Source organism: Frankliniella occidentalis, unplaced genomic scaffold (assembly GCF_000697945.3).
Source record: "Frankliniella occidentalis isolate FOCC.00 unplaced genomic scaffold, Focc_3.1 Scaffold560, whole genome shotgun sequence".
NCBI classification, from domain to species: Eukaryota; Metazoa; Arthropoda; class Insecta; order Thysanoptera; family Thripidae; genus Frankliniella; species Frankliniella occidentalis.
This window is the reverse complement of record NW_026267676.1, coordinates 144,407-156,925: the sequence shown is the minus strand read 5'-3', so window position 1 is coordinate 156,925 and position 12,519 is coordinate 144,407. Positions and strand designations below refer to the sequence as shown.

Below are 12,519 nucleotides of genomic sequence, written 5' to 3'. Positions count from 1 at the left end.
GTCTTGTGAAGAAAAATAAAAAGGACAGCAGCGCAGGAATCCCGTGGCACAACACCATGTTGGAAGAGGATTGGCAGGCCAGATGATTGCATTCCATCCACACGCCCGAGTGCAGTATTGTCTTTTGTCGCGGGCATTTTCGCACAGCCTACTGATGCACAGAGCGATAGAGTAATGTAATGGTCCCCTATTGTGTAGAGGCCCTTGCAGCTCTGCTGCGTCAGTGAGGCTCGATTAAGGATCTTAATGGGAACAACTTGGGGATCCATCAACCATTCTCTCCCCACTTTTACTAAAAATTAAAGAAATAGAAACCTCGAAAAACGAGGCGTAGAAAATAGTCGTGGCGGTGTGTAATAATGCGCGAGCTCTAAATTAGGTCAGATGGGTCAATCCGTGAGAGCGAGCGCGATGCCAGTCAGGCATAATGACTCAACCGCGGTGAGGCCAAAATAAAAAGACGTAATCGATCGCCCACGAGCCAAGGGGGTGACAAAACTAACAACTCGCGTCATAAACTGTATTGAGCGTAATGACACGCAAAACAGTAAAAAGAAAATCACGATATCAAAATTTTGGGAGCAATAACCGGCGTTACTCCAAAGCACGGAGTCATTACTCCCTTGCCACGAGATTGTAGCATGCGGGACTTAAACGTCCTCAGTCAAATTCACTAAGTGACAAGACATCATAAACATTACAATTAATTTCGACTCTGGGTTGCCCCTTTGCCCAATTATGAAGGTGGGTAAACAAACGTGGAAGGTGACCCGGGCGTCGACCGAGTGGCCGTGCCCTTGGTGACCCGATGGGATGGGGGAGGAGGCAGACACCATACCTCCTGTCGTCACCGTCTCATCGGCGCGTACCTGGTGGGCTCGTCGAGGAAGAGGACGGGCGGGTTGCTGACCAGCTCAAGGGCGATGGATAGGCGTTTCTTCTCGCCGCCAGACAGGTTCTCGGTCCTCGTTGCAGAAGCGTGCAGCAGGCCTAGTTTGGCTAGAATGTCGCTTATCTGCGGTCAGAAGTGGGCAGTGAAAAAAAAATTGGGGTATTACACTCACAGAAATGATTTTTTCTGATTCGGAGCTTACAACACATGAGGGAATTAATGCGCGCTGGAGAGAACACTGTTCGTTTAATCAAAAATACAGTATGAAGTAGTAAACGTACTCACACTCAGTTTATATCAGTTTTGCAAACCGACTCACATGCGCGAGTCGAGAACAGAGCAGTGCTCCATGGAGGTTTTCGTTTAAGACAGATCAACTTAAATCTATCGCCGCGGTCAGGCGTGTGCTTCGTGCCCGGGGGCCCAGCACGGGCGGGCCGAGGAGGCCGCGGTGGCAACACACGAGAGTGGAATCGAACAGAGGAAAACAAGCGAGTGCGTGGAGCCGTTTCGGGTTCGTGCAAAGTCATGTGGCCCGCGGGGCGGGGACCCCAGTCTCCGCGATCCGGGTCGTGAGTCCGCGGCCAGAGGATATCGCCCCAAACGACGCGCCAAAAGGGTAAGGACCCCCCCCCCTCAAGAAATGACGCAGGTTTTTGAATACGGAGAAAGTTAAGAGATGATTTATCTTACAAATGTTGATGACGTATGGAAGCTTTTGTATACATCTTAATGAGAGATATGGCGAATATGGCACCTACCCGGCGGACACCGGCGTGACAAGTCTTTAGCGAGTATCAGAAACAAGTTCCCTTATCATGTCAGACTATTCACATATTATATCAGACAGCGCTCGTCAGAACCGAAAAGTGGTCCCACCATCTCGCAACTTATTGAGAGTGTCCCGCGGAAGGTGCGGGCGAAGCGCGAGGGCGGGCGCTGAGCTGAGCTCTGCCGCGCCGATGGGTTTTTGGGGTAGACAATGTTCCCGGAACGTCAGTGAGACGCTCACTGATGACAGCCTTTGGGCCCACCATCACCGCCTCGCGTGCGTGTGCTGTTGTGTCAAGGCGATGCGCGCCATGCCACGCCACGCCACGCCACGCCGCGGTACGCCGTGGCCAAAAGAGCTGCGCGAACCTCTCTCGCCTCGAGCAGCCGCCAGGTAAGAAGACCCGGGCTGGGCACGCAGCTTTCTCTGGTCCCTCTCTGTTTCTCCCGCGCGTCTTGTTGTTTTGCCTTTGAAATACTGGTCCGCGCGCGGCCGGGCGGGCCCCGGTCAGGTGGGCGGCGGTGTGCGGTGTGCTGACCGCGAGGTACTCACCACCCTGAGGCGCTCCTGGCGGCTGGTGCCGGTCGGCAGCTTGAGCCGGGCCGCCATGACCATGAGCTCGTGCACGGTGAGCATGGGCTGCAGCAGGTCCTCCTGCGTGATGTAGCGCGAGCTCTTGTAGAAGGTGCGCGGGTCGCGCTGGCAGCCGTTCACCGTCAGCGAGCCGTCCACGCCGCGCGTCCTGCAAGGGAGGTTTCATATATTCGTGAGATTCTTTGGATTAAATTATTCAATGGCACACAGCGAGTTCTTGGGTCGGAGGGGTCTATTCAACAACAGTTTTTCATACATTTCCATATTCATTCTGTCAATAGGTCACTATTCTCAGATACACCACAGGAGGAAGAGGAAAGACGGTGATGTGGAGCAGGCCAAGCAGAGCAGCGGCTGGCGGGCGCGGGGGGCACGCTAATGACGCGCAACGCGCCGGAGATATGTCGCGGTCTGCGGTGGGCCGAGGAGGCGGCGACCTACAGCGGCTGTGGAAATGCACCGCTAATGACCGTGCTGGGGACCCCGGCGGTGGCGCCAGCAGCGGGCGGGTGCCGCGGGGCCGCACCGCCGCGGTGGCGCCCTGCAGCTCCGCCTGCTGCACCTCCGCGCGCGCCCCGCGCCACCGCCGCCACCACCCCGCCCGCACGCGTGCAGCAAGAGGTGGTGGAGTCAGCTGATTGAACTCGTTGCATCCATCCACGACGGCAGCCACTGGGTCGTCGCCGTCGCCAGTCACTACCACCTATTGGTTGTAACCTCGGTTGTAACACAAATTACTCCCCTCCTCATCTCTCTCTTTCTCTCTCGCACACACACACACACACACTCACTCACTCACTCTCACTCTCACACACCGTGACCGACAGACCTCGTGTGGGCCCCGCGGCTTGGCTAGGTTCGGGTCGGTCTCACTCACCAGGCCGGTTCGGTTAGGCCAAAGGCAGCCTGGAGTAGCCAGTCATGAACGTCATGAATGAGATGCCCCCCTCTCCTTTTTCCCCACCTTCACCTCGCGCCGTATGAGGTAACCCTCATCATTTTCCTCGTGTTGTTCCTGTGGCTGTGACAGGGCAAACAGCACCCCATACAGTAACAGCCAAAGAGTCTTAAGCAGGTATCTAGTGGGTACGGATAAATCGAGCATAATATAGTATAACCGAGTATAACTCGACACTCGACTATTTTCTTTAATGCAAGATTTTTGCGCGTTTGGGTCGGAGGTCGGATAGTCGTTTCCAACGAATTCCCAGTTTTATAGTTTGAAGTAAGCCTCTTCTCGGGCATAAGGTGAGGTTACAATCGTGATATGACCTATGATATAACATTTGCCACCCCCTCCCCTCTCTAACACGCACATACATGGGCTTACACGTACACAAACGGTAGACACATGTGAGTGCAGCTAAGCGTGACCGAAAGGAAAATGGTTCCAGTGGTTGACGGCGTTGCGCGGTCACGGCGTTCTCCAGCAGCAACAACAGCCACCGCAGGAGCTCCAGCTGCGGCCCCGCGACGGCACCGGTCAGCCGGTCAGTGAACCATGCGAGTGCCAAGGTGCCCCCCGGCCCCCGGGCTCTGGTCCGCCCCCCTGCTCTGGCTGTGACCGCCGCAACGGAGGACTCCCTACTCCTATGTTGTTCTCCAGGAGCAACAACAGAGCTCCAGCAGCCCCGGACGGCGCCGGTCAGGTGGTCAGTGAACCATGCGAGAGCCAAGGTGCCCCCCGGGGCTCTGGCCCAGACCCCTGCCCTGGCCGCGACCGCAGCGCCTCTTGCACACACTCTGCAAACGTGTTTTCAGGCGTTTGATGTAACGCATTTGTGAGTGTGGTTGCACTGCACTCACGTACCCTCGATTTACGATTCTGTCAATTGTAAATTACAAAAATAAAATATATAAAGATGTCCTGCTCAACTAGAGCAATCCAGAAGACTCACGTGAGGCCCGAGAGAGCGTTGAGGAGGGTGCTCTTGCCGGCCCCGGACGGGCCCAGGATGGCAGACAGCTCGCCACTCTTGAAGCGGCCGGACACATCGTGGAGGATCGTCTTCTGGGGGCCTGTGGATCAGAGAGGCGAACAGGCACATGAGTTCAGCGAGTCGTAAACGGGGCCGTAAAAGCGTCACTTTTAGCTGGCTTTCATTGGTTTGTTGAGGCACTTCTTTTAGCTGCCAGTTCCAGGGAATGAAAACGGCATTGCAGAGAAGTGCACTGGACTGAATGCCCGTAGTGCAAGCAGTAGTCACAGGTCACCGAACCCATCAAATTCTTGAGAGCAAGGAAGGAATAAGTAAGTGTACAGTGTTTTACGACGGGGGAAAAATGAACATTGGCTAACTCTCAAGGTCCAGTAGTAGATGTAAATTGCGTGTGTGATAATAAAACTAAAAGCCAACTGCGAGAAGAAAAAATATATTATATAACACCTATATTAAAGGTGCTACTAATGCCTTTAGGCACTAAAAATTTATAAAAGGAAATTTGGTGGTGTCATTAGTAGCGCTTCAGTGAAGGTGCTATTTCACTAACGCCTCTGAAAAGGCATTGGGTTCTTTTTCCAGTGATCTTTCTCCCGTAGCGCCTGTCGTGCGCGAGGTAGGCGACCCGCCAAGCACCCGTGCAGCGACGCGGCCTACCTCGCAGACTACTGGCCGCCGGTTGGTCCATGCCCCGCAGCTCACCATGAGATTAAGCCAAAGGATGGGAGGCGTAATTCCGAGATTTTCGAAGGATTTGTCCGCGTCGTCGTTTCATTACTTGAATTCCTACCGCAGCGGGCACAGGCCACACCACACCAACCTCCTCCCGCAAACGGCGTGTGACTCACAAGGCGTTATAGCCGCGCGCACCGGCCAACCGGTACGGGACGTTTCCCATGACTGCATAGCATCACACCTGTGCGCGGCCGTACAGGCCTCTGTCAGACCGGCGTCGCGTCAGCCCGCCTGCAGCTGGCCGGGACCCTCTAGATTGGCACGCGCGAGGGCACATGCAGGCGTGCCACGGGCGTGCCACCGGCGTGCCCAGAGCGCAGGCGCAGGAGGCGATGACTCCTGCGTCCAGCCGCCCGCTGACCCGACCCGGCCGGGCGGTGATCCGCGTGAGGTTCGTTCTCGTTGCAAGAGCGAGATCCAGAGCGCGCAGAGGGGTAATTATTGGGCCCCGACGCCGAAATGCGCCGAAGAAAAGCGCGTACAATGTTGCTTAATTGTTAGGTAGCAAATAGGCTTGGTTTGTAGGCGTCCGGCACCCGGCGGCACCTACAGTCTATGAATTACTTCAGGAATTAGTGTGCGTGATGCGCGGCCGGCAAGTGTGGACATTTCGAATAATTGCAAAGGAACACGAAGAGTTGTTTTTGTATTTTTTTTGGTTGTTTTTTTTTTTTTTTTTTTTTTTTTTAATCTGCGGCGTTCTGAGTCGTTTAGAGGTGGTGTATAGAGCCTTCAGAAATGTATTAGCTGTAACAAGCACTAAAATGAAATAGGCTTCTTTGGTGTTTACATATCAGGGCCGTATTATTGTTGTAGATATTGTTAGTCTGCAAGCTGAGGCGCCAGTAGCCAGACCATGTCACCGATCGTCTTGCCGATAGAGCCTGACGCACGTGTATCGTGGCCGGCATCGTGCCAGCTGTGTTTATCAGACCGCGCGGCCCCTGGACCTTCGGTGGAACCGTGAGTTGAGTGACTTCATCTGCCTCAGAGTGTTCAAAAGTTTTGAAAACTCGACCGCTAGCGGCGGGAGCTCCCAGGATTTTTCTAAAAAAAAGGTAATTCCAGCGCGGCCCACTTGGCCGGCGTCAGCGGCGACGGGGAGCTATTAGATGTCGCCACGCAGGTTCCCACATCCCCGTCGTCGCCGCTAGAGGTGGCGCGCTAGCGTTGCGCAAAGGGCGAGAGTCGAAATACTCATAGATGTGATTGCCACCTGACCAGCGATCAATTTTGTCAACACCTATTCTGAGCTCAAGTGCGATGGTGCCCGATTACGTATATATCCGCGCTGCAAGTGCAGTCAGAGAGCAAGTGGCGGCCAGACTAATGCCACCACTGTTTAAAATGATGTCGTAAAAAGAAAAATATCATGGCATAACGTATTTCTTTGTCATCCACAAACACATTGTAAATAGAGGTGACAAACAAATCTTCAACATGACGCCGCCTGTAAACAAAAATAACCATGATATTATTCTTTTAAAGTTTTTTTCAGGGGGTATTTACATATTTGCACTCATCTCGCTCAGGCTCAACAGGAAGAAGACTGAATTGAAATCAGAATGATATGTGCTATTTGTGTTGGGGAAGTCGTCGGGTCATCAGATCATCGAGTTGCAGCTAAAAGCTCCGCGGGCAAGTGTGTCTTTTTTTGTTACGTTTAGTTAACAGGGAGCACTGTGGAAAATAGTCGTAGGGTTTTCGGGGGGAAAAGTTCTTGATTAACAGGTCTATAGCTTCGAGCTCAAAAGTGAAGGTGGCCTGAAGACCCCGGACCACATTTTAGTCTATTCATTGCTGATCCTCGGCGTGCGGTGGAGTGGTCGTGGTCCGGACTAGAGTGAAAGAAGTTCTGCACAACTGTGAAAAAGTGTGTTCAGTCTTGCGAACCGCTGGGAAACTTGTTTAACAATGAGGCCGAAATAACTCCCAAAATAATTGCAAAATTACGAATAATTAACTGCGGTCGCATTATTTGCGCTACAAAAAGAAAAATGTATCAAAAGTAATAGAGGAGTGTAAATTACGAAAACTGTGTTAATGCTGGCGAATTTGGACACATCTATGCACTACTAATTGAAGGAAAACAGTAAAAAGGAGTGCAGCGACTAGCCCGCTGACAGACGGAGTGGGGAGGTGGGAGGGGACTGGATAGGTAGCTGCGGGCGGGCTAGTCTACCTTTTTAAAAGAACGGGGCAAAGCGGCCACCCTGTATATAACTTACTCACTAAAAATAGAGTGGCGTCTTTTGCAGCAAAATTTTGGTGCTCTTTGAGAGAGAACGCAAAATATTGGTGTCTTTGAACACTGCAAAATTTGTGTTCTCTCGAGGAACACCATTTGGTGTCTTTAGACGCCAACATTTTGTGACTTTGAACGCCAATATTCTGACGTCTAAAGACGCCAACCAATTTTCAGTGCTGCATAACTCAAAAGTCATATTTCCCCATCTTAGGTACTCCGGGGTACACACAGCCGTATAACACCAAAACCCAAAACAACTGAATTTTACTCCCAAAGTGTTTTTACTCTCTCGAGTACAATGTTCATTAACGAGCCACGCATTGCGTGCGACAATGCGCAAGCCCCGTTCCTTCCCTCCATCTTATCTGCACTTCCCAAAACAGGGCGTGAGACAACCGGGTTACGCTGGGGGGGTCGGGGGGTCGTGGGTGGGCCAGTGGACCACAATGCTGTCTCTGGACGCCGGGCACGGAAGCTACGTCGCATCGCAAAGGAAGCAAGAGAAGTCTGAAGTAACGTAATAACGGCCGTAGAGACAGTGTTGGCTTTAACACATTAAGTCACAGGTAGGCACATGGTGTGGTATGCCCATGATTTGCTCACTGTGAATTTTTTCACGGGGAAATTTTCTATTGTAAACTTACCATTTTAAATTATAAATTTACAAGCACTTTGTATCGACTCAGAATTGATCGACCAGTGCAAATTGCAAAATATTTTGTAAACAAACAGTAAAACAAATGTTTTAAAATTACGGGGATATTTTTCACGGTGGATAGTAAACGTGACCGCAATCTGTCTAGGACTCAACGTGTTAAGTGGAACAAAACGACTACCTCTTCATCGCTCCGCCGGTAAAACCGACCAAAAACTGTCCCCTGCTGATGCTGGTGGAAGAGTTCAGAGAGATTGAGGTATTCGTGGCAATCGCACACTTCTATTGCTAGCACCAGGAGGGGGCCTCACCAGGGTTCACCGACCCGATATAGCAAATGGCAGTCTTCGGCTGGAGCAGCCGAGGCAGCGAGCTTGCACAGCCAACAGCAGTGATTTCCCACCGTAAAATGACCGCAAACTATATTCTTTGCAAGCAGTCGGAATTCTTGCACACTGTGCAATGAAATAGTTTGCAAGCGTACGAAGAATTAGTTACAAATGCTTCAAAATTCTTTGCAAGCTGCAAAGAAAATGGTTTGCAATACGAACCTATTCTTTTGCAGTGTCCGTCTCACCTCCGCAATCATCGCGACCAACCCCGGCCGAACGCGGGCGAGAGCGTCAATATTCAACGAAGAACTTACGCTTACGCCACGCTCAGCGCAGCCTAGCGGAAAGCACCCTGCTCCCCTCCCCTGAGCAGTTCACGTCACGCTCACGTAGGCGTTGCGGCCACGCTTCGGCGAGCGTGCGGCGCGTGGGCGCAAGTTCCTAATTGAATATCGCTCTATTTGGCGCGCTCAACGCTACCCTCAGTGACACGCGCCGGGGGGGGGGGGGGGGGGGGGGGGGGGGGGGGCAGCGACAACAACCAGACGCTGCTGAAGGAAGAGACCACAAACGCCACTCTCGGATAACTTGTCGTGATAACAGTCTCCGCGAACACGGTTGACTCTTTTGTCCCCCCTCGGGGCGACACATACGGCAGGAGAGCGTTGTTCCGTGCCGCTGTTACCTGACCAACCACCTCTCCTGCGCTTCCCACAGACAAGGCGAAGGCGAGCATTGCACTGCGTGCGTGTGTGAACATTAATTGATGATCAGCTTCTGTTTTGTCTGACCTTGCAAGTCAGCTATGGCATGTTGATCTTTCCGTGTCCCAGCGTAGTGCATAGTGCATCTCATTCAATTAAGACACTTTTACATAAGTGCCTCATTTGGAGGCACGGTGTGTAGAGCCAAGTAGATAGCAAAGCCAGTGGCAGGAGCCGTAGTGTATTGGTTTCGTATGACCCGCGCATATGCCTTTCGAGATCATGAAAGGTTATCTGGTCCAAAGTGCAACTTCTCGATGGAAATATTTACCCTGGCATAGACTCTACCAGACAGAAGCCGTTATTTTTGTTATGAACTGAAATCTGATTCTATTCTGCTCGCACAACATCGCCGTTAAATTTCAAAGTTTACACTGGAAACGCATGTATGTGTGTTTCCTTTGAAAACTCACACATTTGTACCTCCATGAGTACGAATGGCGTTCACACACGTAACGTTACAAGTGCCCGACATTCACACACTTGGATATCCGCGGCGTATAATATTGTTATTGACTGAAATAATTGTAAGCTTTGTATCCAGCCCTCTATTTCCTTCATCGACCTTCGCCTTTGACAATGTTAGAGTAAAAAAAATTAAAATTCCTCAAGCCCCATAACACTCCCCCCCCCCCTTCAAAAAAACACAATCTGTGACGAGCGCGAAATCCGTTGATGGTTGATTGACCGTGCAGCTAGCTGCCTCTGGCGGTACTCTGTTCTCAGCAAATTGAGCGCTGAAGCGGGCTTAATGAGGCCTGCTCCAGTCGCCCCGCCCGGGGTGTGTGGATCGGTCCCGCGCGGCACGCTACCCCATCGAAATGCTATTTTTATCCGACATTTCGACTTCTCTAGAGACCCCTCATGCCGGGGTGCACAATGCGCAGACGGGTATGCAAATTGCATATTACGAAGCACATTAAAATGAGCAAAAGGACAACGTACCTCCGATCCTCCAGGAGCGCGGTTTGTACGACAGGTTTTGGAAACCGACGTCCATCGTGGTCGACGCCTTCGTCATGGTGCTCACTTGTTTCGCGTATCCACTTATTTCGTTACACTTATCACAGATCACTGACTCAACCACTATGTTCACATTCACTTTCTGTAGTTCGCCAGAGTATATCCGGGGAAGGGAGTGTGCGGGCGTAGACGGGGAGATGGTGGTGCGCCGGGGGGGTCGTCTGCCGTCGGCGTCCTGGAGGCGCCTGCCGTGCCGGCGGTGCTGCCCTGGCTCGGCTCTTGGCGCCGTGCAGCTGCAGCACCGTGCAGCACGCCGTGCAGCGGGGAGCGGGCGGCGCGGCGCGCGGTGCGGAGGCAAGTCCGGACTGACAGCTCCGAGTGAGGTGAGGTACGGCCCTCCACGCGCCCCGGCACGGCGCGGCACGACGCGGCCGGCAACCCACCCCGCCCCACCCCGTCCCGCCCCTCCTCGCCCCGCCCGCCCCGCCCGCGGAGTGGGGAGAAGAGAAGAGCTCACCTGCTTTGACGTGCCGGGAGGGCACCGGACGCCGGGCCGGGGTGGTGGTGGGCGGCTGTGGGGGTTTGCAGATTCCAGCCTTACCTTATGGGATCAGGGATCGGCCAGGAAGTACTTCCGTTTTTCTCAGATGTGTTCAGCAAATTTACGGGAGCTCGGCGCCTGCGAGACTCGGGGTAGGCCACCCCGCAGTACACGCATGTCACGGCGGGCAAGATGTTGCCTAGCCATCAGGCGCCATGAGAGATCGAAGGGGCCGGAAGGGGCTGAACTTGGCAGTTATTGCTCAACAACGAATGACAGACGTACTTTCTAGGTGATCTCTAACGTCAGCGAAGGATCCCACCTCGTCGCGCCATTCAAAGGCTGGCCTGGGCAAAGGATGGCCATCATCGTCTAGTTCCTCGAAACAACCCCTCGAGTTAACCCCTGTTTGGAAGATAGCGCAGAACGGTGAACACGAAACACTAAGATGGGGAGCGAGAATGTAAACATGATGCTTAACCATCGGTACCCACGACCCCTTCCAGCTTGAGTACATTTCAAACTGCATTTGTCGTCATATCTCTGCTTTGACGTATGCAGCAGCATTTCACAGTTTCTTTTTTTGTAAATACATTTGGAATGGTTTACATAGTTTTTATCGATGAATGTCATAACTGTGTGCGCAATCACGAATGTTGACTGTGATCGCCTTAAACCTAATTTTATGGCTCCTAGCTTGAGCAGGTGCTCGGACTTGGGGTTCATTGCACTCGTTGCAGGCGACCACCGCCAAGTATACGACCTACTACTATCTAGCTGTGAATGACGCCGCGCACTGCTAATCCGCAGTATAAATCTGTAAATTGTAGCGTACTCTGTGGCCTTCAGAGAAAAAGAGGTGAAAGTAAGTGTGTATTTTTCTTCGATTTCAGGCCAAATAAGTCCGATTGATGGCGGGGGGTTTATGAAGCAGATGCGGCTTACCAATAACCACGCGCGCCTCTCCGATGTCGAGTGTTCCAAGTCGGGCGGTTCACGACCATACCGACCTCCCACCCCGCACTAAAGAAAAGACTGTGTCGCGGTGAGCAACATCTGTTCGATAGACTTGAGTCGATAGCTGCAATCGAAAATCCGACGATTACAACCAGAAGTAGATGGTTAGTCGCCGTCGCCAATACAAAGCCTTTTTTCGACAGTCCCCAAGACTATCTATACCGAGAGTAGAGGGCGCGTTTGGTTGTGTCGTACAAAGTGTTTTTATTTCTTGAAGCTATGGCCCACGAGCCCGCGGACCATACCACGCGGTCGCGGCTTTTTGCCGCCGCCCCCGCCCCGCCCCGCGAACGCCACTGCATCCCCTGACGTAATCTGCGAAAACGCAGCCCACTTCCAAAGAAATAAAATAAAATGCAGCGACGTCGCTCATGGCGGAGCCTTATGCTGCTGGCAGGCCTGGCGCGTGGGGTCCCTGGGTCCCTGCACCTTGAAACCTTGAGAGTGTCGAGTGTCGCCCTAATGGCGGGCCACAGGAATTGGTTAACTTTACATCAATTAAGTAGTCGCGACTTCAAATGAGAGATGTCGTATGTAGACGAAACGCTTGTTGTTTCTTCGTTGAGCTCGCGGAAGGAAAACGTTTCACGGGCCATAATGATAAAGTTACCAACAGGATGTTTGATGGCGCATTCAATGTTTAACGTTACTCGATAACTTCTTGTGGTCCTGCACACACACAAAAGAAAGCGTTTTCTGATTTACATTTCTGACAAACATAAGGGGGAGGTGGGCACAAGTGCATGACGCGCAAATTTTGCAGATCATTTAGTAACTTGTAATCGACGCCTTTGTAATCGGGTGTGTCTGTGTGTGCGTATGGAGCAGCAAACTGGTCACGCTGGCCGCCGGGGCTGGCTGCCGCCACCAGGGTCGTCGCACCGCCGCCGCTACTTACGTGAGAAGCAAGCTGCTTTCGCGGGCAACATGAGACAGTTTGGCCGCGGCCCCACTCACTCACCACTCGGTCCGGCCGGCCGAATCCATTGTCCTTCGGGGCCCAGCAGTGTGAGAACACGGGACACCCACCGCACCACTCGGACAAAGACACTGCCGGGGTGGGGCG

General features: G+C 52.7%; 1 protein-coding gene across 1 annotated transcript; it reads right to left on the bottom strand.

The window, feature by feature from the left end:
- Positions 1-832: 832 nt before the first annotated feature.
- LOC127751557 (ATP-binding cassette sub-family G member 1-like) lies at positions 833-10,278 on the bottom strand. Its single transcript, XM_052275283.1, has 4 exons — positions 9,878-10,278; positions 4,157-4,277; positions 2,217-2,406; positions 833-1,015 (listed from the first exon to the last, which is right to left on the bottom strand). The coding sequence occupies exons 1-4, from the start codon at positions 9,951-9,953 to the stop codon at positions 848-850; spliced, it is 555 nt and encodes a 184-aa protein (XP_052131243.1). The 5' UTR covers positions 9,954-10,278; the 3' UTR covers positions 833-847.
- Positions 10,279-12,519: the final 2,241 nt, after the last annotated feature.

Coding starts and splice junctions, on each gene's coding strand:
- LOC127751557 (XM_052275283.1), bottom strand. CDS start 9,953: ATGACGAAGGCGTCGACCACGATGGACGTCGGTTTCCAAAACCTGTCG. Junction 4,278..9,877: donor GCGCTCCTGGAGGATCGGAG/GTACGTTGTCCT, acceptor TCTGATCCACAG/GCCCCCAGAAGACGATCCTC. Junction 1,016..2,216: donor GCCAGGAGCGCCTCAGGGTG/GTGAGTACCTCG, acceptor TTCTGACCGCAG/ATAAGCGACATTCTAGCCAA.